The sequence below is a fragment of the Choloepus didactylus genome, chromosome 7 (assembly GCF_015220235.1).
Source record: "Choloepus didactylus isolate mChoDid1 chromosome 7, mChoDid1.pri, whole genome shotgun sequence".
NCBI lineage: Eukaryota > Metazoa > Chordata > Mammalia > Pilosa > Megalonychidae > Choloepus > Choloepus didactylus.
Genome location: NC_051313.1, coordinates 30,970,256 through 30,995,509, shown reverse-complemented (window position 1 = coordinate 30,995,509; position 25,254 = coordinate 30,970,256). Strand labels below are relative to the sequence as shown.

Sequence of the window (25,254 nt, the reverse complement as noted above, 5' to 3'; positions counted from 1 at the left end):
TCCACCTGTATATTTTCTTTTGCAGGGTGTCTCTTCAGAACTATTGCCCATTTTTAAATTGCGTTGTTTCCTTACTGTTGAGTTTTAAGAGTTCTTTGTACATTTTGGATACCAGTCCTTTATCAGATATGTGTTTTGCAAATATTTTCTCCCAGTCTGTGACTTGTCTTTTCATTTTTTAACAATACCTTTAACAGAGTGGAAGTTTTAAATTTTAATGAAGTCCAATTTATCAATTTTTTTTCATGGATTGTGCCATTGGTGTTATATCTAAAAAGTCATCATCAAAACCAAGACCACCTATAGTTTCTCCTATGTTATCTTCTAGAAGTTGTATAGCAATTACATTTTACATTTAGGTTTACAATTGATTTTTATTAATATTTGTTAAGGGTGTAAGGCCTGTGTCTAGATTAATTTTTTTGCATGCACATGTACACTTATTCCAGCACCATCTGTTGAAAAGATTATCCTTTTTCCATTGAATTGACTTTGCTCCTTTGTCAAAGATCAGTTAACTATTTGTGTAGGTCTATTTCTGAGCTCCCTATTCTGTCCCATTGATTTATGTGTCTATTCTTCCACCAATACTACACTGTCTCAAACACTGTAGTTTTATACTAAGTCCAGAAGTTGGGTGGTGTCAGTCCTCTGCTTTGTTCTTTTTCAGTATTGGCTATTTTGGGTCTTGAGCCTTCCCATATAAATGTTAGTTTGGTGATATACACAAAGTAACTTGCTGGGATTTTGACTGGGATTACATTGGATCTATAGATTTTGTTGGGAAGAACTGACATCTTAACAATATTGAGTCTATCAATGAATATGGAATATCTCTCCATTTATTTAGATCTTCTTTGATTTCTTTCAACAGTTTTGTAGTTTTCTTCATAATAATCTGGTACAAATTTTATTTATGCCTAAGTATTTTCTGTGAGTAAGCTAATGTAAATAATGTTGTGTTTTTTATTTCAAATTCCAATTGTTCATTGCTGGTATAAAGGAAAGCAATTGACTTTTGATTAGTTACCTTGTATCCTGCAACCTTGCTATAATTGTTTATTAGTTCCAGTTTTTTTTATTGATTCTTTTTTATTTTCTACATAGACAAGCATGTCATCTGTGAACAAAGACAGTTTTTTTTTTTTTTCTTCCTTACCATTCTGTATTCCTTTTATCTCCTTTTCTTGTCTTATTGCATTAGCTAGGACTTCTGGTATGATGAAGAATAGGAGTGGTGAGATGGGATGTCTTTGTCTGGTTCCCAATCTTAGGAGGAAAACATTTTGTTTCTCACCATTACATAGGATTTTAGCTGTAGGCTTACTGAATATATTATTCATCCAGTTGATGAAGTCCACTCCATCCTAGTTTGCTGAGAGTTTTTATGATGAATGGGTGGTGGATTTTGTCAAATACTTTTTCTGCATCTATTGATACGATCATATGATTTTTTCTTTTTTAGCCTGATGATGTGATAGATTACAGTAATTGATTTTCAAACGTTAAGGCAGCTTGGCAAACCTGGAATAACTCCCACTTGGCTATTATCATAGTTTGCCAGGATGTTATGATGAATACAGAAAAATGGATTTGCTTAATATCAGGAATATATTGGCTCATGGTTTAGAAGGCTAGAAGTCCAAAATCAAGACATCAGCAAGACATGCTTTCTCCTCAAAGTCTGTAGCATTCTGGTAATGGCTTTCTGCCATCCTTGGGGTTCCCTGGCTTACATCTCTGTCCCCCATCACATGATGATCTCTCTCTCTCTCCTTGTGTTTGCTCGCTCCATTTCCACTGACTTCCAACTCTCCCTGTGGCCTTCCATGACTTTAGCATCATATTTCTTTTCTTTACAAGGCCTCCAGTAATACAGATTAAGACCAACCTGACTCAGTAGGCCACACCTAAATAGAAACTTCAAGAAACTTATTCACAAATTAGTCCTCACACTTATTCACTTTAACATATTCAAAGATACTATTTACAAATGACTTCATACCTATAGGAATGTGGATTAAGATTATGTCTTTTCTTGGAGTCCATAACTCAGTCTATCACTGCTGTAGTACATAATTATTTTTATAAATTTTTGGATTTGATTTGCTAATATTTTATTGAGAATTTTTGTATCCATATTCATGAGAGTTACTGTCTAATTTTTTTTTCTTGTAATACCTTTGTCTGGTTTTGGTATTAGGGTAATTCTGGTCACATAGAATGAATTAGGAAGTATTTCCTCTCCTCCTAGTTTCTGGAAGAGATTGCAGAGAATTGGTATCATTTTTTTCCTTAAATGTTTGGTAGACTTCACTAGTGAAAGCATGTGGGCCTGGTGCTGTCTGTTTTAGAAGTTTGTTAACAATAGGTGATTCAATTTCTTCAACAGATATGGGAATATTCAGTTTATTTCTCTTTGTGTGAGTTTTTTTAGATTGTGTCTTTCAAGGAACTGGACCATTTCATCTAGGTTATCGAATTTGTGGGCAAAGAGCTGTTCATAATATTCCTTTATTATCCATTTAATAGTCCATGGGGTCAGTAGTGATTACTCCTGTTTCCTTTCTGTTATTAGCATAACTTGTGCTTTCTTTTTCTCAGTTAGCCTGGCTAAACATTTATCAATTTTACTGAGCTCACCAAAGAACCAGCTTTTGGTTTATTGATTTTCTCTATTAATTTCCTGGTTTTTATTTCATTGATTTCTGCTCTAACCTTTCAACATTTGTTTTATCTTCTTGCTTTGGATTTGATTTGCTCTCTTTTTTTTTTTTTTTTTAGTTTCCTATGATGGCAATTTAGATTATTGACTTTAGATCTTTTTTTCTAACACACACATTCAATGCTATAAATTTCCCTCACAGCACTGCTTTTGCCTCATCCCACAAAATTTGATAAGTTTTCTTTTTATTTTTAGTTAGCTCAAAATATTTTTAAATTTCTCCTCAGACTTCTATGTCCCATGTGTTATACAGAAGTGTGTTGTTTAATCTCCAAATATTTTGCAATTTTCCAGCCATCTTTCTGTTATTGATTTCTAGTTTAATGTGATTGTTGTCTGAGAGGATACTTGGTGGTTTTTCTGCTCTTAAATTTGTTAAGGTGTTTTATGCCCAGAATATGGTCTATCTTGGTGAATGTTCCACATGAACCTGAGAAAGTGTATTCTGCCCTTTCTGGATGACTCATTCTATGTGTCAATCAGATCTAGTTGATTGATGGTGCTATTCAGTTCAATTATATCTTTACTGATTTTTTGCTTGTTTTATCTGTCAATTACTGATAGAGGGGAGTTTAAGTCTCCAACTGTTAAGAGTGTATTTGTCCATTTTCCTTGCAGTTCTATCAGTTTTTTGCCTCATGTATCTTGACACTGTGTTGTGAGCATTAGGATTATGTCTTCTTGAAGAATTGACCCCTTTATCATTACATAATGCCCTTCTCTTTCCCTGATAATTTTATTACTGCTTTGAAATCTGTTTGTCTGAAAATAATGTAGCTACCCCAGATTTCTTTTGATTAGTGTTAGAATGGTATATCTTTCTCCACTCCCTTATTTTTAATTTATCTGGTGTCTTCATATTTAAAGTGGGTTTCTTGTAGTCAATATATAGTTGGGTATCACATTTTTATCCACCCTGATAGTCTTTTAACAGGTATGTTTAGATCATTCACATTTAAAGTGATTATTGATATTGTTGGATTAATATCTACATATTTTTAATTGTTTTGTATTCATTACCTTTTTCTTTGGTTCTTTTCTGTCTTCCACTTTTTCTGCCTTCTTTGGTTTTAACTGAACATTTCATATGATTCCATCTTCTCTCCTCTCTTAGTAAAGCAATTATACTTCTTTTTAAAAATATTTTAGCAGTTGCCCTAGAGTTTACAAAATACATTTACAACTAATCCAGGGCCACTTTCTAGTAACACTATACTGCTTCACAGGTAGTCCACGTAACTTTTAACCAAGTGTTCCCAATTCCTTCCTCCTGTCCCTTAAAACATTGCTATAATTCATTTCACTTATCCATAAGTTGTAATCACTGAACACACTATTGCTATTATTTTTAAGAAATTGTTATCCTTTAGAACAGTTAAGAAAAAGAAAAATAAAAGATTTTATTTTTCCTTCTTTAATTCTTTTCCTTCATGTAGATCCATGTTTCTGACCTATCATTTTCCTTCTTTCTAAAGAACTTTTAACATTTCTTTCAAGGCAGGTCTACTAAAGTGACAAATTCCCTCAATTTTTGTTTGCCTGAGAGTCTTCATTTCTCCTTCACTTTTGAAGGATAATTTTGCTGGATACAGAATTCTAGGTTGGTGGTTTTTTCTTTCATTATTTTAAAGATTTCACTCCACTCTCTTCTTGCTTGCATGGTTTCTGAAGAGAAGCTCAGGATAATTTTTATCCTTGGTCCTCTATAGGTAAGGTGGTTTTTTCCCCTCTGACTTCTTTCAAGATTTTCTCTTTGTCTTTGATTTCCTGCAGATTGAATATGCTTAGGTCAATTGTTTTTGTTATCTATCCTAAATTGTTTTCTCTGAGCACCCTGGATCTATGGTTTGGTATCATTAATTTTGGAAAATTCTCAGCCATCATTATTTCAAATATTTCTTCTGTTCCTTTCTCTTGGATATTCTGCTCTGGTTGTTTTTTGCTTATTTGTTTTTCCATTATTTTTTCTCTTTCCCTTTCAGCTTGAGAAGCTTTTATTGATAAATCTTTAAGTTTACTGATTATTCAGTCATTTCCAGAGACATTCATTTCCCCACCACAGTACTGATTTCTAGCATTTCCTTTTTATTCTTTGTTTCTGCCTCTCTGCTTACATCACCCACATGTACTTGAATGTTGTTCACTTTTCAATTAGAGCCCTTAGCATATTAATCAGTTATTTTAAATTCCCAGTCTGATAATTCTGAAAGTTCTGCCATATCTGAGTCCATTCTGATGCTTTGTTTCTCAAGATTGTGGGGGTTTTCTGCCTCTTAACATGCCCTGTAATTTTTGACGAAAGCCAGACATGATGCATCAGGTAAAAGAAGCTGTGGTAAAAAGGTCTTTAATGTGAAGTGTTACATTTATCTGGCTAGGAGTTATGCTTTGTTTACTGTTTGATGTAGCTGTAAGTGTCAGAGGCTAAAATTTCCTCTAATGCCCTTGTTTTAGTTTGCCCTGCGGTCTTCAGGTTTCCCTAGAACCTCCTTCTTAAATAGAGTCTGAGTCTTGTAGCTCTTTCCATTGTAATCTGTTATCAGGAGCCCTGTTGATGTGGTGGTAAGGGATAGGGGATGGAAAGTGTTCTATAATCCTATGGCTAGGTCTCACTCTTTTAGTGAAACTGTGTCGCTGGCCTGTGACCTTCACAAGTGCCCTCTTATGGTTTATTTTTCCCCTTAGGTGGGGTAGGAAGGCTGGGGTGGAGTGGGGGCTGCAGAAGTTGGATATTTCCCTTCTCTCATGTTGGTTAAGCTTTGATAAAATAGTTTTCCTTGATGGCAGATGTTCTGGTTTGCTAAAGTTGCTGTTATGCAAAACACCAGAAATGGATTAGTTTTTATAAAGGGGATTTATTAGGTTACAAATTTACAGTTCTAAAACCATAGAAGTGTCCAAACTAAGGCATCAACAAGAGGATACCTTCACTGAAGAAAGGCTGATGGCATCCAGAACATCTCTGTCAGTTGGGAAAGCATCTGGCTGGTGTCAGTTGGTCCTTTGCTCTCGGGTTGCATTTCAAACTGGCTTTCTCCAAAATGTCTCTGGGCTTCTGACTCTCTTAGCTTCTCTCAGCTCTCTGCTTGGTTTTCCTGGTATGTTTCTCTCTAAACTTCTGGGTGTCCTCTCTCAGCTTCTCTGGGGCAAACTCTGGGCTTCATCCCTTAGCTTAGCATCTCCAAATGTCTTTCTGTTTGCATCTCCAAGCATCTCCAAGTGCCTGGGTCTGTGTTGGTGCTTTGCTTCTCTTGGGGGCAAACTCCAAATTACGTATCTTCACTTCTCTCCAAAATGTCTCTCTCAGGTTCTCTCCAAAATATCTCTCTTAAAGGACTCCAGTGATCTAATTAAGACCCACTCTGAATGGACAGGGTCCACACCTCCATGGAAATGAACTAATCAAAAGGTCTCACCTATAGACGTGTGGGTCACATCTCCACAGAAACAACCCAATCAAAAGTTCCACCCTAATCAAAAGTCTAATTAAAGTCTGCTTCCACAATACTGCATTAAAGAACATGGCTTTTAACTTGAAAGGTGAAATCACTGCCCTCCCCCCTATGTGGGATCAGACACCCAGGGGAGTGAATCTCCCTGGCAACGTGGAATATGACTCCCGGGGAGGAATGTAGACCCGGCATCGTGGGATGGAGAACATCTTCTTGACCAAAAGGGGGATGTGAAAGGAAATGAAATAAGCTTCAGTGGCAGAGAGATTCCAAAACGAGCCGAGAGATCACTCTGGTGGGCACTCTTACGCACACTTTAGACAACCTTTTTTAGGTTCTAAAGAATTGGGGTAGCTGGTGGTGGATACCTGAAACTATTAAACTACAACCCAGAACCCATGAATCTCGAAGACAGTTGTATAAAAATGTAGCTTATGAGGGGTGACAATGGGATTGGGAATGCCATAAGGACCAAACTCCACTTTGTCTAGTTTATGGATGGATGTGTAGAAAAGTAGGGGAAGGAAACAAACAGACAAAGGTACCCAGTGTTCTTTTTTACTTCAATTGCTCTTTTTCACTCTAATTATTATTCTTGTTATTTTTGTGTGTGTGCTAATGAAGGTGTCAGGGATTGATTTAGGTGATGAATGTACAACTATGTAATGGTACTGTAAACAATCGAAAGTACAATTTGTTTTGTATGACTGCGTGGTATGTGAATATATCTCAATAAAATGATGATTAAAAAAAAAAAAAAAAAAAAAAAAGAACATGGCTTTTGTGGAGGACATATTAGATTCAAACCAGCAAAGCAGGACTTAGTGAATGCTCTGGGATTACTTGAAAGTGGTTACTTTTCCCACCCACTGCTGGAAGCATGGTGGGATTTTTCTCTTACCTTCATCCTGAGAACCTGGTGGAGCTCCTGGAGATAAAATTCATGAAAGTATGGGCACCTCCCCTAAATCTGGGTCTTCAGGAGATTTTTCTCTCAAGCTAACTTACACTCAGACTTCAGCAATTAGTTAATTACCCTGTAAGCTTTCGTACCAATTGCTGGTTCCAGCAGTGATTTCTGCTTCTGGAAAACTGTGATTCTCTGTATTCAGCTGTCTCTCCAGTTTGGGGGCCCACATTTTGCCCTGTGGCATTTTTTTAATGGACTTAAGAAGAGTTGCTGATTTTCAATTTGTCATCTTTTTTTTTTCAATTTGTCAGTTGTGAGGATGGCAGCAACAACATTCAAGCTCTTTTTATGGCAGACCAGAAACCCTAAGTCCAATGTGAGTTCTTTTAAGCTACTAAATTCGTGGTAGTTTGTTATAGCAGCAATAGGAAACTAACACAGATAGAGATGGGGTTGGAGAAGAAATCACCAGGAAGGATTCCTGGAATGGATTTGCAATTTACAGAGCTGTAAAGCCCAATCAGATGTGGGAAGATGAGCTTAATTTGGGGCACAAAACCGTGACAGGAAGCAGTCTAGAGAGTAGTTCACCAGGCTTGGTGTCTGAAAGGCTTGGTTCATATTATAGCTCTGCCTCTTACCAGCTGTGCCAGTTTGGTCAAGATATTTAACCTCTGTTCCCCAATCTCATTGTCTGTGTGGGATAATAATGGCACCTTCCTCTTGGAGTATCATATAGGGAAAAATGGGATAATTTATGAACTTGGCTTGTGTTCAAATGTTGGTTAATAATCATAATAGTAGTAGTAATGATAATATGTAGATACACTTCCTTCTATGAATTATTCTTGTCTTCATGGGCCATTAAAAAGTTTTAACCGCTTTTTTATGCCATCAAGTGATCACTGTAGGAATGAAATAATGTAAATTAAATTACCTTGATTCTTTGCTTAGAAGGGGGGCCAGGTGAACAATCTACATTAGGTTTTTTAATTCTCCGGTACATACCTTTCAGACTTGTGCACGTATATGCATTCTCAAACTTAAGTAAAACTAGATGAAATGGCATTCACTTTTCAAATTATTTTGTTGCTCTGTTAATCCAGACCTTAGGTTTACCCTTATAAAACCTACATAGCTGGCCAAAAAGCCAGAAAAGAATGTTATGTTTCAGGAACACGGAGTTGGGTGCAGGAAAGCAGAAGGAATACAGCCACAGGAACAGATTAACAAGCGATCCAAGAGATGGAGGAAAATGGAACTTGCCTAAGTAGAAGTTATTATCACTAAATACTCCTTTCCATTAGAAGCCCCATGCTTAGGTTTTAAAGACATTTTATCTTTAAATAGAGCTCCTCCTTCTTGGGGGTAGGGGCAAATATTTTCAGGCCAATGGAGGTTAATATATGCTGGTGGTTCATTAAACACAAAGTTTAATAAAATAAGGTGCCTGCTCTAAATAATAATAAAAAAAATCTCAAAGTGTGATAGGGAGAGGGCACCCAATTAACCAATAAACAAAAGGATTAAAAGCGTCTTTGTTTCAGGAAGCATGAGACCAAGCACTTTGCGTGAATTGTAGAGTCATAGAAAATGAGTGGCAGCATGACAAAGGACAATATTCCAGAGAAAAGTGTAAATAAAGGTGCCTCTGGTGAACAGGGGTTCTATTTTCCAGCTCTGAATTTCCAGTGCCTTGTCGTGGAAACATTAAATTTTACTTCGTTTTCCAAAAAGCACACAAAAAACATAAGGTTGTAAACTACTACTGTCTTTCGACTTGGGATGAAGAACTCTTACTGATGGAATACTGGGCTGTTTGCAGTTTTCGTTTATTATGAATAAAGCAGCTGTGGGCATTCATGTACAAATACAAAAGATGCGGCGGCGGCCGGCGCAGGTACACGGAGGCGCGGCCCGCTCAAGGCCGCCGCGCGAGGGGTCTTGTGCGCAGGCGCAGGCTCGGCTGCGCCCTGGGCGGCCGTGGTCCCCGGCCCTCCACGCCTTTTGGCGCCGAGGTTGGACCGGAGCAGCGGGCTGCGTAGGAGACCTAAGGGCCGGGTTGTCCGCACAGGTAGATGCGGCGGCGGCACCTTAGATGAAGAGAGCTTCACACAGTCGGGCTCTTCTGTCTCTGATGCAGAATTTGATGCTGTGGTTGGATATTTCGAGGACATTATCATGGATGACGAGTTCCAGTTATTACAGAGAAACTTCATGGACAATTACTACCAGGAGTTTGAAGACATGTTAGACAATAAACTCACTTACACACCCATTGTTGATGAATGGATTTCCTTGGTAGAAAAGTATATTGAAGAACAGCTGCAGGAGAGGATTCCTGGATTTAACATGATGGCTTTCACAACAGTACAGCACCATAAAGATGAAGGGGCTGGTAACATATTTGACATGCTGCTCACGTTCACAGATTTTCTGGCTTTTAAAGAAATGTTTCAGGACTCCAGAGCAGAAAAAGAAGACTGAGGATTGGATTTAAGCCAAGGTTTAGTGGTAACTTCATTGTGCAAATCATCTTCCGCCTGGCTTCCCAGAACAATCTTCAGCACTAGCTCCCACCTCCAGGCTGTGGGCTGGTCTGGATGTCCCTGCCTGGTGGGCTAGGTGCAGCTTTAGCTCACACCAACAAGAGAATACATCTTGCAAAGACTGACTGTCTTGTGGCTCTTCACTAATGTTAAATATTGAGGGGTCAAAAAGAAAATTCCCTGAGCCTTCCAGGACCTGTTTCTCCTGAACCACCTTCTCTTATTCAGTAACAATAGTTGTCCTGGTAGAGTAGACACCTCTCTCAGGTGCATCTGGGAGAAGCCCTTCTTCCAGTGTAAAAGGTATGTCAACAATGTGGAGTAACCCACCATCATGCACCCTCTCTGCCCCCAGTACCAGAGTAGGCTTGCACAGATCTTGTGTGCAAGCTCAGCTCTTTGACTTAGTTTCAGTCCTTCAGCTCGAGTGGTCCAACTGGGTGGGTTTTTATTTAGGAGCATTTTATCTAGGGTGTCATTGCCCCTGTCTTGAGACTTCTGGAGCCCCTATTTTCATAGCTAGTCTTGGCCATGGCAATCAACTGAAAGAGATGCCCTTTACCTAAAAGCTGCGTGAGAAAACTCAGCTTGTGTTTCCAATCCTTTTATCATTGCCTTCTGCTGGTCCGATGTGGTCCCACCGTGTTTGTAGGAACCTCGTTTAAGCATTATTTTTTGAAAAAATATTTTTATAGATGAATACTCAGGCTAACCTAGTGGATCTAATCTTGGAATTTCCATGATTACCCACTTAAAGATCAAAGTATTATATGCTGTGTGTTTTTAGATGTTAGTGCTATGAAGGCAAAAATGCTTTCTGTATATTGGTGTTCCTAACTCTCCGAGCACCAATGAATGTGATCTGTGCTGAACATAGACTAAGAGGTATGCTTTACCTGTAGCATGTTAAGTCTGTTTGTGCAGGTTTTCTTAAAGTCCTTTCTGTATAAATCAATTCATTAAGTTTTGTTGGGATGGGTGTCAATTTAGTAAAAAAAACATGACTCTGCAATTCCTTCTTCATGTGAAATCTCTCCTACCAAGATGGTGTTCACTGTTTTAGCCAACATGAGTAGGAGAGAGCAAACAGCTTTCAGGGTCATCTGTCTGACTTTGGTTTAGCAAAATGTTTGGTATAGCATTATTGGCCAGAAAACATGTATGCTATGTCCCTAAAAGAAGAAAAAAAAAAAATTTAATTCCCAAAGTGTACCTTTGAAAATTTTAAGTAAAAATAAAATTCTGTATGACACATACAAAAAAGTTGAACACGTAGGAGTAGAATTGCTGGATCACAGGGTAGATGTATGTTTAATTTAAAATTTCTGTTATAAGGGAATCAACAGAAATGGTGAAGTGAAACTATGATTAAGTCAAAACAGGTTGGCTCCAATGTAAAGATTTTTCCTTTTGTTATCACAGCAAATTTTTGTCAGAAGATAGCATTTAAACCATTTTAGAAATGTTTTGTCATATCTTCAGTCCCCAAACTGGAATTCCTCTAAATCAAGGAGATTGTCCTAACTGGCAGGCTGCTAGAGTGCTATTCATTTATAAATGGTTTGCTCCACTGCACTCTAGCAGCCTGCCAGTTAGGACAATCTGCCATTTTGCACCATTACTAACACCGTATTTCATGCCTCTTTTTAATCGAGTGCCCTGCCTTTCTACATAGTGTGATTCTGTCTAGGTGGGGAAAATTGGCATAAAAAGAAGTTCAAAGTATTTGCAAAATCACCAGGATGTAACCCTAATAAAAATTCTTTATTGGCTCTCCCATCAGAGTATTTTTTTAAACCAAATCAAGAATAATCATAATACCTTTCACTCTGAAGGAGAAACTTCTTCACTATTCACCCTAGAAATACTCTAGGATTTTATCCATGCTATTCTTAATTTTAAGACACATGCTTGCAACCTAAGTAGTCTGTAATGTAGTATTTCCAAAGTGATCGTTTTTACGATAACTGAATTAAATGTCACGTTAAACACTCTGACAGAGCAATGCCAAGTTACTGCACTAGAACCAGATACTGCTCATCTAATTATTAACTGAAGATATAGACCAATGTGTTAGCACAAGGCTCCAGGGTGTCATCCATAGGGCATATCTGAGCCCAGACTGGCAAACCATCAAAGCTGAGCTGTCCAAGGCCCCTGCATAGCAACCATTAACAAGGCCTTATTTTAAGTGTTTCAGTAAGTTATCCACCTTTGATTTAGAGGGGAGAAAATAAAAAAGATTTGATGTGCTCACACAACCTTTCAACGATGTAGAAAACTGAGGCCAGATATTGTCTTTTAGAAAAGTGGAAAGAGGACTCCTGATTTAATAAGGGATTTTTGAAATTCAAAGGGAACACACAACTATTAGCTGAAATGGATACAGGCAGGACTTGGTATTTATAGGCCTCTCATCAGAAAATCACAGTGCCTATGAAGGACTGAATAGAAATTGTAAGACAGACTTAGAAGGTAGAAGTTTCCATATTCTAGTCAAAGATATTCTTGTGTGTGTACAGAAAGCTTTTACTTAAAAGTCAAGTCAGCATATTCTTGTCACTGAGAATTCAGTAGAGTCTGAAATTTCAAATAGATTTGTATATCAACATTAGGCACTTGGAAAACACAAAATCATTTTATAAAAAATTTATTACTCTGTAAATACAAATTCAAACATCAACAAACAAAATTATTTTCCAGTGGAAAAATACTAGCCATTAACATTGAAAACTTTTTTTTACTTAATAAATAGAACTTTGGCATTCAAAATTCTAGCTGTAAACCCTATTAAAAAAACAAACAAAAGAACAATACCAACCCCTTTACAAAAAAAGGAGGCAAGAACAATAGGTCAGAAGGCATAAGCCAACCAGTGGCTTCACATTGTTTTTACAATAACTGTATTTCAATTAAGTCATGAACATTGTATTTACAGATGAGGTATTCTGGGTAGTTCAAAATTGAACCTAGTTTACAAAAACCACCAGTCACAATGACTGATTATACACTCAGCTGTGCTTTTACTATAACCACCTAGCACCGTACTACTTGCCATCACACCAATGTGATGCTGAATTTTAACCTTCTGTATTTAAATAACTATTTATATATATATATGTACACACATACACATACAAATGAATAATTCCCAAAGGAGTTTCCTGCTCACTATGCACAGCAAAAAGGCTGGACTCCAAAGACATATCTAATTCCTCCTCTCACCTATTAATAAAGAACTGTTCCTTACTTTAAAAAAACAAACAAACAACAAAACAAAACAAAACCCTTATTCAAGTCTACTTACAGAATAACAAGGTGCAATAATCAACATTCTTACAGCTCATGTAAAAGAGAAAATGAATGCTTACTGCAGACAAAAAGGCACAAAAGGTTTTATCGATATGCAATTCCAATAGTGTTGTTAATGAGTTATTGATTGAAATTACATTCTTATTATACTCAATATTTCTTTTAAATGAAAACAAAATCCAAACCCTTTCCCCCTTCATGATTAAATGGATGATATAATCATACAGCAATATACCATAATGGCATTTTGGGGTAAAGCTGGAAATTTCACTCTTTATACCAAATAGGAAAATAGTTTTTCTTGTTTCATGAACACTGAAAAGAACTGTCAAAATGGAAACAAAATGAATTAACTTTGGGTAACAAGAGCTACAGCTACTGGCAGTTTCAAATTATAGAGTTTGAATGAGCATGGTTATGAAAATTGCTTATTACTGTAATTACATATCTACAATGATAGAAACCTACAAATAAGAATGCCAATATTCTGAATTAAAGGTGTGCCTGAACTGAACTCTGCTATGTAAAAAAACAGCCCAGGATCTCCATTAATATTATACTCAATGCAGTACTATTATCTAAGTAACTTTTTTCCCAATACAATAATACCTTCAAAAATATCCTCTAAGTGATTCCTATGTCTTAAACTATGCCCAAATTAATTTATAAGCCCATTACTAAGTCAGAAATATACAAAATCAATTTTAGCAACCCTTTCCAGCTCTTGATATGGTCTCTAACAAGCTACTGAATGAAATCTAACTCAGATTAATAAATGGTCATGACCAAAATAAATTTTACAAAAATACTGTCAACATTAAATATTCAGTCCTATTTCAAATATGAAAAGGAGCCATACTTATTTTTAAATAAATTCATGCATATCTTACCCAGTCAATACTTAATGATTTTAAAATTAAGAGGGCACTGAAAATTTTCTAACAACTTAATTGAAAACATCCTATTTTTCTGACTTCAAAGGAAAAGAATTAACTTTGAGTCAGTTAATTGTATCTTCCCAGGTAATCTGGATCTTTCACTGAGACTACTATTACTTCATCTGTGGCAAAATATGCTCAACTTCAAAACCCAAAGAATCAATAATAAATGTTAATACTGCATGAGAAAATTCCAAAGAGGACAAACATTTAAGTCACAAAAGCATAACTAAAAAGTAGTTTCATATCACAGGAAACTGTGAAATATATTTACTTTAAAATTTAGATTAATTTTCATTTCAGGCATATATCACTGTAATAACTTCTGAGTACATCCCAGCTCAAACTGGAGTAGGACACTGTAATATTTCCATCTGTCTATCTTAATAGAGTTCTAACAGTAAAATCTTTGTTTTAAATGGGATACAAATATTATTACTGCTTTAACCAAGAGGGTGGTCTGGGACAGGGGAATTTTCTGAAAAATAAAAATCAGAAATTAAATACTGACAAAATCAAATACTTTTAGTTTCATTTTCCCGAAAAAATTTCCTTGAAGGTTGTCTACTTATTATCTAGGCTCCTTTACAAACTCCTGACTCCAAGTATTAAACTTTGCAGTTCAAAGTTAAACTACCACATTTTAACTCTTTCTTATGGGGAGTACACACTTTGAAAACAGAAATGCATCACCAGTAGTCTGTCAATTTTCCATAAGTAGAGAAAAAAATTACCTCAAAATGTGATTTAAGTGGGATTCTGTAAGTTTTAGCACACTTATTAAAACAATTCAAAAGTTATTTTATCCCAACTAAGCCAGAACACAAAAATGTATTCACAGTACATTACAACAAATGACCATAGTTTGTTTAAAACAAAAACAGAAACAAAATGTCTACTAAAAACCTGGTAACCCAAACCAGTAATTATTTGCCCATGAGTATTATCATTTTAAGATGCCTTTATTTCCAGTCTTGGAAGTGAGCAAAGAGGATTTTATTCAGAGACTGCAAAAATGTTGTTTGCTGCACTTGTGCTTGATCTATTTTAGATGCTATTATCTATTTTACTGTAAAGGGACATTTTCAGATATTAATTTTTGCAAGACAACTCTTTGCATCAGATTTTTGGTACAAATATACTACTACTTGATTGTCTTCAAACCATCAACTTTAAAAAGCAAATGAACACATAAGAAAGCCAAGCCCTTACAATGACTTAGTCCCTACTTTATCATGTTAGGTGAACCAATGCAATGCACAAATTCCTTAGTGCCCTAATCCTAAAAAGAAAGAATGGCAGGGAGGACAGAGGCACTGAACAGAAGGGAAGTTTGATGTCTTTTCAATGTATTATAACTGGTTACTGAGATATAACTAAAAAATAACTTATTGAGAGCTGAATATAAACCAAAATTCTGAACTGAGTCAGTCTTCCTGGGTAGTCTCCTTGGAGGCCTTATACTTATCCCACGGATGTTTTCACTGCTGAAAGTATTTAAGATAAATATTTTCTAGGAGCAGGCTTTATGCCATTATTAGCATGGCAAGAAAACAGGCATGTGATCTGCTCTTGAACAAAACAATATTATCCTGCTTGATTCATGTCCCTCATTCCTCCACCCCTTATTTAGTTGTGGCCTAAATTATTCTTGGTTGCATCAAGAAATCAAACCAACTTGTCAAAGGACAACAATTTGCCATAATTAAGTATACTTAAAAGAATGTAACAAATGCTCTGAAGGCAATCAAATATAGAGTCCCTCCAAAGTACCAACTAAAACAGAGACAATACTCGGAAGTTTAAATCAGTGTATGTCTGCATAAAAACAGGTGAATGTGCTTGTACTGAAGAGCTAGCCTGGCCAAGTTAGTATTCTATGAAAAACCCTGTTCATTACTTAATGTACTTTACCTGATAAAATGAATTAAAATACCATCTTAGATTTTGTTTTATGTGAGTGATTACTACTCAGATATAAAGAACACATATGGGCTTTAAATTTTAACACAAACAAAACTGTTAAAATGTAAACCTTGAGATTTAGATAAATAAGCTATTAATCCAGAGTCATTTTCTTAATCTTTCCCGTATAATAATAATCTGAGGCCTTAGAAGGTTTGCATTAACTATTATGGCTTTGTTTTCACTGATATATAAAACATAAATAAAAAATTGTAAATAGTAAGGGACATGTTAAAATTAGCTCAAATAATACTAAACTTCCTTGTAAATTACAATGCTAATAAAAAAGACCACATCAAAATTTCACACCTCAAAGGCAGCCCACAATCACTCTGAAAAATAGCTGACCTGTCTACAGTACTAAAATCAAGCCAGCCCCACGACTGCATCATCTCAGCACAGTGATTGTTCAAAATACAAATGGTTTTGCTGCCATGCTACTATTAGAACACTTGACTGCTGTTGGAAGTCTTGTTCAGCCAGCCCTTTGAATACCCTCAAGTACAAAGTGAGCTACGACATGAAAGAAATACAAAAATAAAGTGTGTGCCTTTCTCAGAAGGGTTGTTTGACTCTAGAAATCATTATAATTTTGTGATTAAAGCACGTGTGCTTGTACGCAGACACACCTTTGGGTTAAAAGAAATCCCTTTATCTGAATGGCACTCTTCACCGCTTGGTCCTACAATCAGTAGTTTGAGAATTTAGAATTTTTTTTTCTTGTAGACTTTATCAAATTTTTCAAATGGTAATTTGATTTTTGGCCTGATTAGATAAGTCCCTTCAAAACCTCCTCATACTTTGTCTCCCCTCAATAAATCAAATCACAGGAAAAAGCCTATGTGCGGTCCTATGTCACTCGCACCTTTCATGAGGACTCCTTAAAAGAAAGGGGAAGAGCCATAATACAGCAGCATTTCGCAATGGGTCATTATTGCTGCGGAACCAACATGTGATCACTGGGTAATGCAGTTGTCTCCCATGTCCTGAGCATAGCGGTCTGATATTGTAGTCCTTAATTCATCAATGTCCCTCCGTAACTGGCACACATCTGACAGTTTTTTAGTGAGTGTTTCTGGGCTGTGGTCATTCTCAGTCTCTTCAGCGGAACAGTTCATTGCTATGGAAATAAAACACAGAGAGAATGTCTCACCTTTTTGAACAAAGGCATATTATTATTTCCAACTTAATTACCAGTGGAAATATAAATGCTACACACTTAATATCAGTCAGGGTCAGGTTTAAATTATGCACCATAATATTAAATAGATCTTATTTACTTGGTCCTTTCAAAATTTTGCTAATTATTTTAAATTCATTAAATTCATAAAGCGCCACACACAAATTAGACATGTTTAATGAATGACAATATTCCAAAAGATAAAAAAAGAGTATGTTCTATGTCTTTCTTCAGGCTCAACTAGAGCACTCATTTCTTCCTATCTGGCAAAGTCTGAATATCATTTGTTCGGTGAGAGGTCAAATTCTTGTAGATTGCAAAGTGGGCTTATTAGCATGAAAACAACAATTTTCAAAACAGCAAAGGTAATTGCATAGGAATCATGGTATGGAAAGCAAATATATTTTACCCCTGGGACCTACAATCTCAAATGATTCAATCAGGCTGGTAGCTAGTTGCTCAGTGGCTGAATAAGTGACGCTGTGGCCCTGAATCAGTCAGTTTTTAATTATTTACTCCAGCTTCTATCTTTGTAAGCACACTGCAACATTAAAGCAGGCAAGCAGTGATTCTGAAATACATCTTTCCTTATACCTTCATTGGCCCTGTAGTTTCCTGGAGGCATAAGGGTAAGATAACTGATTTGTTACTTTAACAAATACTAACTCAATGTCTGCTACGATCTAGGTGTTATGCCAGCTGCTGAGGTCGGAAAGATAAATGTGATGGTCGGTTGTTCTCAAGGATTTACATATATTGACATAAACAAATAAACACTATTAAGTATTGTGGATGACCAACCACTACACACAGACTACAATGGCATAAAGAGAACAACCAAGTCTAACTGGGGAGGTGATAGGCCAAATGGCTCACTGAGTGGGCCAAGCAAGCAGAATACAAAGGTACAACAACAGGAAAACCAAATGATCTGACAGAATTTGAGAAAATTCAAGATCAGTAACCAGCTCTAAAAGGGTAGAACAGAGAGAGATAAGAGTATTGAGAAATTAGGCTAGAGAGGTAGGTGGGAGCTACCTATTTCTACTATAGAAGACCATAAGTAATAGTAAATCAGATTCATGGCTTAAAGAGATCACTTTGAGAGCAATGTGAAAACTGGATGGTGGGGGTGGGGGGTGGCAAGATGACTGGCAGACAGACCAGCCTAGGTGAAGGGCTATGGAGAGCTGGAGTGGCAAGAATAAATATAAGTATTAAGGGGATGAGATAAACCTGATAGAGCTCAATCATCAACAGCCTGGACACAGGATACAGCTGAAACAGGGTGGAGGATAAAATATGGCTTGAAGTGATGGGTGGATGGTGGACGGGTGGATGAGTGAGAGGAGGAGCAGATTTAGACAGGGGAGGGAAAGTGGGTTCTGTTTTGGACATGTTTAGGGTGTGGTGGCTACAAAACAGCCAGGTTCTAATATACAAGTGAATACAATCAGGGACCCAGAAGAGATGTCTAGATGGTATAAGGGATTACTGCATGTATGGGTCAAATGAATAGTGATAACAGACAGAAAACAACAAGATACAGATAAGATTACTCAAAATACTGAATAAAAAGAGAAACAAAACAAAACCATAACCAAAACCAAACCATAACAAAAACAAAACCAAAAAAGGCTCTGAGGGTCACAAATATTTCAGTTACAGAAGTCCACAGAAGACTGAGATGAGAGGGAGTGGTCATAAAGGTAGAAGCAGAAGCAGAACTTAGAGAAGATGTCATGGAAACCAAGATGGCACTGAGTCTGAAGAAGGGCATGGGGAACAGTGTCAACAGATAACTGATGGAGAATTGAGACAAGGATTTAAACAATCCATTGGTTTTTTGACAAACTAGCTGTCTGGCCAAATTTTCACAATGCGAAACAATAAGGTAAGAATTCTGGGGTTGAACTTTTAAAGACTGGAAGGTGGTAAGAGGTTGCTGAATGTCCCTTTTATTCATATTAGGATAGCTCTACTACCTTATCACTGAAAAAGTTAACAAATGCTATCTAGGATAGTGCAAATGTAGATGTTGTAAAACAATTGGAGAGTTAACCAGCTCTCAAATGGTGGAGGAAATGAGTTTTTTATTTGTGAGCTTTTGTTTCTTGCTCCCGAATGATCATTTCTAAGTAAAACACCCTATGTTCACTGGGCAAACTCCTCCTCTAAGATTCAAGTAAAATACCAGCTACTCCATGGAGCCTTCACACCTTCCTAGGTAGATTTAGGTGGTGTGCCAGTTTGAATGTATTATGTCCCCCAAAATGCCATTATCTTTGATGCAATCTTGTGTAGCAGACGTATTAGTGTTGATTAGATTGCAATTCTTTGATTGAGTGGTTGCATGGAGATGCCACACGCCAACTGTAGGTGATAACTTGGATTAGATAATTTCCATGGAGGTGTGGCCCTGCCCCATTCAGCATGGGCCTTGATTAGTTTACTAGAGCACTATATAAGCTCAGACAGAAGGAGCGAGCTTGCTACAGCCAAGAGGGACACTTTGAAAAACACACAGGAGCTGAGAGAGGAGCTGCAGCTTACAGAGACATTTTGGAGACGACCTTTGAAAGCAGTCTTTTGCTCCTGAGAAGCTAAGCAGGGACAAATGCCCCAAGAGCAACTGAGAGTGACATTTTGAAGAGGAGCTTCAGCCTAGAGAGGAACGTCCTGGGAGAAAGCCATTTTGAAACCAGAACTCTGGAGAGACACCAGCCACGTGCCTTCCCAGCTAACAGAGGTTTTCCGGATACCATTGGCCATCATGCAGTGAAGGTACCCAATTGTTGATGCATTACCTTGGACACTTTATGGCCTTAAGACTGTAACTGTGTAACCAAATAAACCCCCTTTCATAAAAGCCAATCCATTTTTGGTGTTTTGCATTCCGGCAGCATTAGGAAACCAGAACAGGTAGGTTTTTCCTCCTGTGCTTCCACTATTCTTTGTCCAAATTTTAATTACAGTACTTATCTCCATGCGCTAACAATTCAGCTATGGGTGGTCAAGGCTATGTTTAATTTGTCTGTGTTACTAAATACCAGACTTAGTGCCTAGATCTTAGTAGGCATTTGACATGTTTACTAACAGAGTGAATGTACTTAAACATTCAATGTGAGTTTTTTACATACCCACACTCATACATGTGTACACACATATGTAAAAACAGGTAGGTAGAAGGGGAAGATTCTACTGACATTTCTGACTACAGAGTTACATTTTGTTTAACAAGTGTTATTTTTGTTTTAACCTGACAGCTAGAAACCATAAGTGGTAGAGACTTGTCAAATAAGATAATTCAACAGGTCTGAATGATTACCTGTAATGACTGCGTTATTTATATTTGAAAATGAAGGTATCAGTGTACTAGAAATGATGCAATTTTACATAGTGAGCAGGCTTTCTCATTTTCCTTCTTTCAAGAATCCTCAGTTACTCTGACCAAGAGCATTATTTGGTTTGCTAAAGTAACTATTATGATGCAAGATGGTGGAATTGTTTGATGAAACAAAACAAAACTAATCCCCACATTTTAGCTAACCATATTAAGTAGGTAGGTAGTGAATACAACATGTTGTTTCATAAACCTTATTACAATGTGGTCTTACTCCATTCCTATCTCCTTACAGAAGTCCATTTCTTCTGTATTCAAAAAAAGACCAATAGGTCAATATTATGACTATTTTATAATCACTTGCAGAGATGACTACACCTGCAAAAGTAGCAAAGAGAACGGATACAAGGATGTTACTATGGCAGCTCTTACAATTATGTGTGGAGGGAGAGAGAACTAACCAGAGGGAGGGTGGGTACCACACCGACAGGGGCAAGGCTGGCAGGTATGCAGGGGAGGGGCAAGAGGTCTGCAGCTGGGAAAAGCTCTCATGAGACAGCAATGGCACTCACATAAGCAACTGCCATAGAACAAACAGCATAGGAAAGCAAGTAAGTATTTTTTTTTCCTCAAATATTTTACTAGTGGACATACGATTGGTTCATCAATTTGTATAAATGCTACATAAAAGCAAAGAGAAGGAACTATTACTTTTCTAAGAAGACTTTAAACACCTTAACTGATCAGAGACCCTAGATCCTATCAGGAAATCACATCTAACTACTACTCCTGTCACATAATTATAGATTCAGCTTAAGAAACACCCTGCTCATCCACACAGTCGATTTCTAGGCATGCTGCCAGGTGGCAGTCCTTATCAACTATGACCCTGCTCACTTCCATGAGTATAATGAGGTAAGTTCTAGTGATGAAGTAATAACAGGTATACATAAACCCACAGAATGATTCAGAGACTTATAAATCTAAATAGGAAAGGAGATAAAAATAAATAGGGAACAGGCAGTCAGAAATCTCTGATGCATGAAGACAGGTTTCTAATCGTCAAGCAATAAAGTACGGACAAGTCATCAGCCACTTACATCTAATTCCCAGTAATAATGAAAGATTGGGCTCCTTGCCCTGAGCTCGCTGATTAAGAATACTACACAATGCTTTCAAGTCAAACAAACAATAGGACATTTCCTTGAACAGCTTATCAATCACAGTCAAATCAAATAGTGGCCTTTTGGAAAGAACCATCTGCTGCCTGGATTGGTCTGCTTCCTGGCCTTGATCCAACAAAGAGCTTGTCTCTTCTGTTTGTCTTTGGTTCTACAATGTGTAACGAAAACAAATGAGGTTGTTAGAACAGAGGAAAGACACCTCAAAGTCATGCAGGTTAACTTTCTCCCCCAAGTTTATAAACAAAACAGTAGATTTATATTTTATATATATTAAGCATATTCAACTGCATATACACAGTGAAAAAAGAAAGAAAACAATTTAAATAGTGCAAGTGATTCGTCTGATAATTATACAATGCCACCTGATACCATAGGGTAAATCCGAGAGAGGAAACATAAATCCAAACAGTCTCAGTTTCTAGGGTCTCTCACACTCTCATATAATAAGCATCCTGTTAGTTTATGTATTTTTCTACAATGGGATAAATTTCTACAATTTTCTACAAGGACAAAAAGAACTACAAAGAAACTTTCTGTAGTTTTACTGTTAGTAGTAATAGTGAGTTATTTTGAAACTATTTTTTGTATTGAGAAAAAAACAGATATTAAATTATATTAATGTTGATAGGAAACAAAAATTTCAATGTAAGAGAAATACAAATATAAAATCAAAGAAGGAAGAAACCCAACAACTCTGAATTGTTAAATTTGAACTGGAAGTATCAATATAAAATTTATGATTTAAGACACTCAGAGAAAGACACCCTCACCTCACCTCAATATAATATCTACTCCTCATCCTTAAAATTATTAATTAAAGTTTAACTAGTTTTCCAGTTGGAACTGTATTCAGAATAACCAAATAGTCTGTATTGGTGAGGGAAAGAACTTTCTTTATAGACTACTGCCAGCTAATAAAATGTAAAAGGAACAATGTAATTAGAGGAAAAAAAATCACAATTTTTCATGTGATTTTCCTTCTAATGATTCAGGCAGTGATAATCCATGGATACTAAAGGCATCAAGGGAAAGGTTGCTGGCAAACTGCTTGATTCACACAGTTGCCTAAGTGCCACACCACAGATTACCTGCTTTTTGCAGGGGCTGAAACTTTACAAATGGAAGGAATCAGGCTGTCATTACCTTAACCTAGTTTGTGTCACAGGGGAATAATCAAATTTTATATATCCAATGAACTACAAAGTGTTCATGCCAAAAAAATGTTTGTCTTGAATCTAATCAAGCCTTTAACTCTAACTTCTAAATAAGAAGAAATACAGGAAATAGAAAACAGGATAAACCAAACTATGAAGAAGTAATCAGGCAAATTGAGAAGATATTAGAATCTACAGGTCTGAAGACAACAGGCCCAGTTTCTTCAACAAGTCTTTACCAACAGGGAAGAAAGGGGCCTTAGATTTATAATGAAATGCAATGTATGGTCCCTGACTGGATCCTATAAAACAAAGAAACAAAACAAAACAAAACAAACAAAACAAAACAAAACAAAAAAACATTTGGGAAAGAACTGGGGACATCTGAATATGGGCTAGGTATTACCGAATGTTAAGGAATTATTATTCTTATTGAGTATGATAATAGTATTATGGTAATATACTAATATATTAATACTAATTTTTGGAAATGCATTCTTTTAGGGGCAAAATGTTACAATGATTGTTTTTAAAAAAATGAAATAAATATATAATTTGGGTATATTTTGTCCTTAAATAAAAGTCAAGTACTTCATCTTGAACTTAAGTGAAGAAAGTGTGAACTATTCCAATGATGAAGCACCAACATTGCACCATCCTCAAGGATTTTCAAGGATAATTTTGTTTATATTTAATTTGTTTTACTTGCTAACTTTGGAACCTAATCTCTATATGACATTTGGTTTAGTTGTAGTTTAAGTATTTGAAATTGTATCTTAAGACACAAAAAAATGCTTGTCCTTTTAAATTATAATTTTGTAAGAAACCTAATGGGATTTTGTTAACTGGCACATCGATATAATCTTCAATTTTAAAATGTTTTATTAATATGTAAAAAATAAGCATTTACTTAAACAGAAATAGGTAATGAATCATCCTTGAAAGCAATATGAATTTCTTCTACTTACTTCAAGCAATGCTTCTGTCAATCTGTGTATGTTTCTTTCTTTATTTTCCACCTCTTCCATCATCTTTTGAGTAGTTAACTTCTCTTTAGAAAGTTTCCCTTGCATAGACTACAATAAAGAAAATTGGAGAGCAAATATTAAAGGAAAATGTCAATATAACAAAGGTAATCAGGAATATTGGCTCTGAATACTTTAGATCTTTCCTTCCCAAATCCTTATAAAATGAAGTCTTTATGTTTAAATCAACTCATATTACTTCTAGAGTGGATGAGTTTAAAGAAGAGAAAAAAACTGCTGTCTTTACCAAGAAAGTTTTTAATCTGGGTCAAAGAAAACATGTCAAATCTAACGTTGCTATTTAATGCTATAATACAAATAGTTCTTGTTTTACTGATATCTGTTACATGTTGGGAGTGTATTAGCAAGAAATCTATACCATATGTTTTTACATTTTTCTTATGCTAAATAGAATACAATCTTTATCATCCCCTATTATTAGAAATACAGCTAAACTCCCTTCTTTCAGAGTATTCCAAGCAATGAATTTAACGTTGCACTCAGGCCAAGTATTATGGGACTTTGATAAATTAATCTCTTTCTTAGTCCATAAAATTACAAATTATCTAGACATGAATCTATTGCAAGAAAATCTTGGGTATAGCAAAGCAGCATACAGGATATTTTAAGAGCACTTGGATCATTTCAGCTAATATATCTGATTAATTTTCAGCTACAAACCAAAGAAAAACTTGTCATAAATACTTATTCTAGGTGTTTCTATTGACCTTTTCCCTTTTGTTAACTCAAAAGTGCAATAAACATACGACCAGAGGAGAGATTTTGTATTTTACTTCCAGCTCTGTATTTAGTCTCAACTCTGAAAATACATCAGATTGTACAGATCACCGAAATAAATAGCACAAATGAAGTTTTTTTCCTCCTACAACTTCTAGATGGAATAAGAGGATAGCTTTCCCTATGGATTCAGACAAGACTCTGTAAAAATAAAGCACTTTCTCATCTGAAGTAACAGATATTCAACATTGTTGCTTTTTAATTTTGTCTGCTAAACTCTGAAAAAATATTACATTTAGTAATTCAAAAATTGGATTCAAATGAAATAAAAGTCTGTAAGAAGTAATTTTCTTCAAGGGAAAACTTTTTGTTTTCAACAAAAATGAATCTTACAGAACAAAGTCATATGGGGCTCTCTAAGTATGCATATATTTTTGGACACTGAAATACCTTTGTAATCTCAGTTATTTGATTGAATTATCATTTGGAGATTTATCTACCTGGGTGGCAATCCATGCTTCCTGGCCTGACAAGATTATTTGACTAGAATCCAGAATTCAACCTACGTTTTCTTAAGCTTGGCTGTTGCTTATCAGAATTGTAGAAGAAAGGCACCATATAAACTACTTTAAAACTCACATTTCAGCAATGAAAACTGAACCCAAGACGGGTTTTTTCATAATGTTGAAATGCAAACCTTTAAAAGATTATAGTGTTTTATATAGTTTTCCAATTCAAAGTCATGTTGAATGTGACTAATAATTAGCCAATAAATCTGA

General features: G+C 36.1%; 1 protein-coding gene and 1 pseudogene across 1 annotated transcript in view; one reads left to right on the top strand and one right to left on the bottom strand.

Annotated features, from left to right (window-relative positions):
• The first annotated feature begins 9,187 nt into the window (after positions 1-9,187).
• Positions 9,188-9,660, top strand: LOC119540874 (annotated as a pseudogene).
• Positions 9,661-12,270: 2,610 nt separating this feature from the next.
• Positions 12,271-25,254, bottom strand: part of CEP85L (centrosomal protein 85 like) — a 220,053-nt gene continuing 207,069 nt past the window's right edge. Inside the window, exons 11-13 of the mRNA XM_037842152.1 lie at positions 23,681-23,788; positions 21,475-21,706; positions 12,271-16,971 (exon numbers count right to left, since the gene is read on the bottom strand). Of these exons, the coding sequence (XP_037698080.1) occupies positions 16,808-16,971; positions 21,475-21,706; positions 23,681-23,788 (504 nt within the window). The 3' untranslated portion in view covers positions 12,271-16,807. The remainder of the gene's footprint in view (positions 16,972-21,474; positions 21,707-23,680; positions 23,789-25,254) is intronic.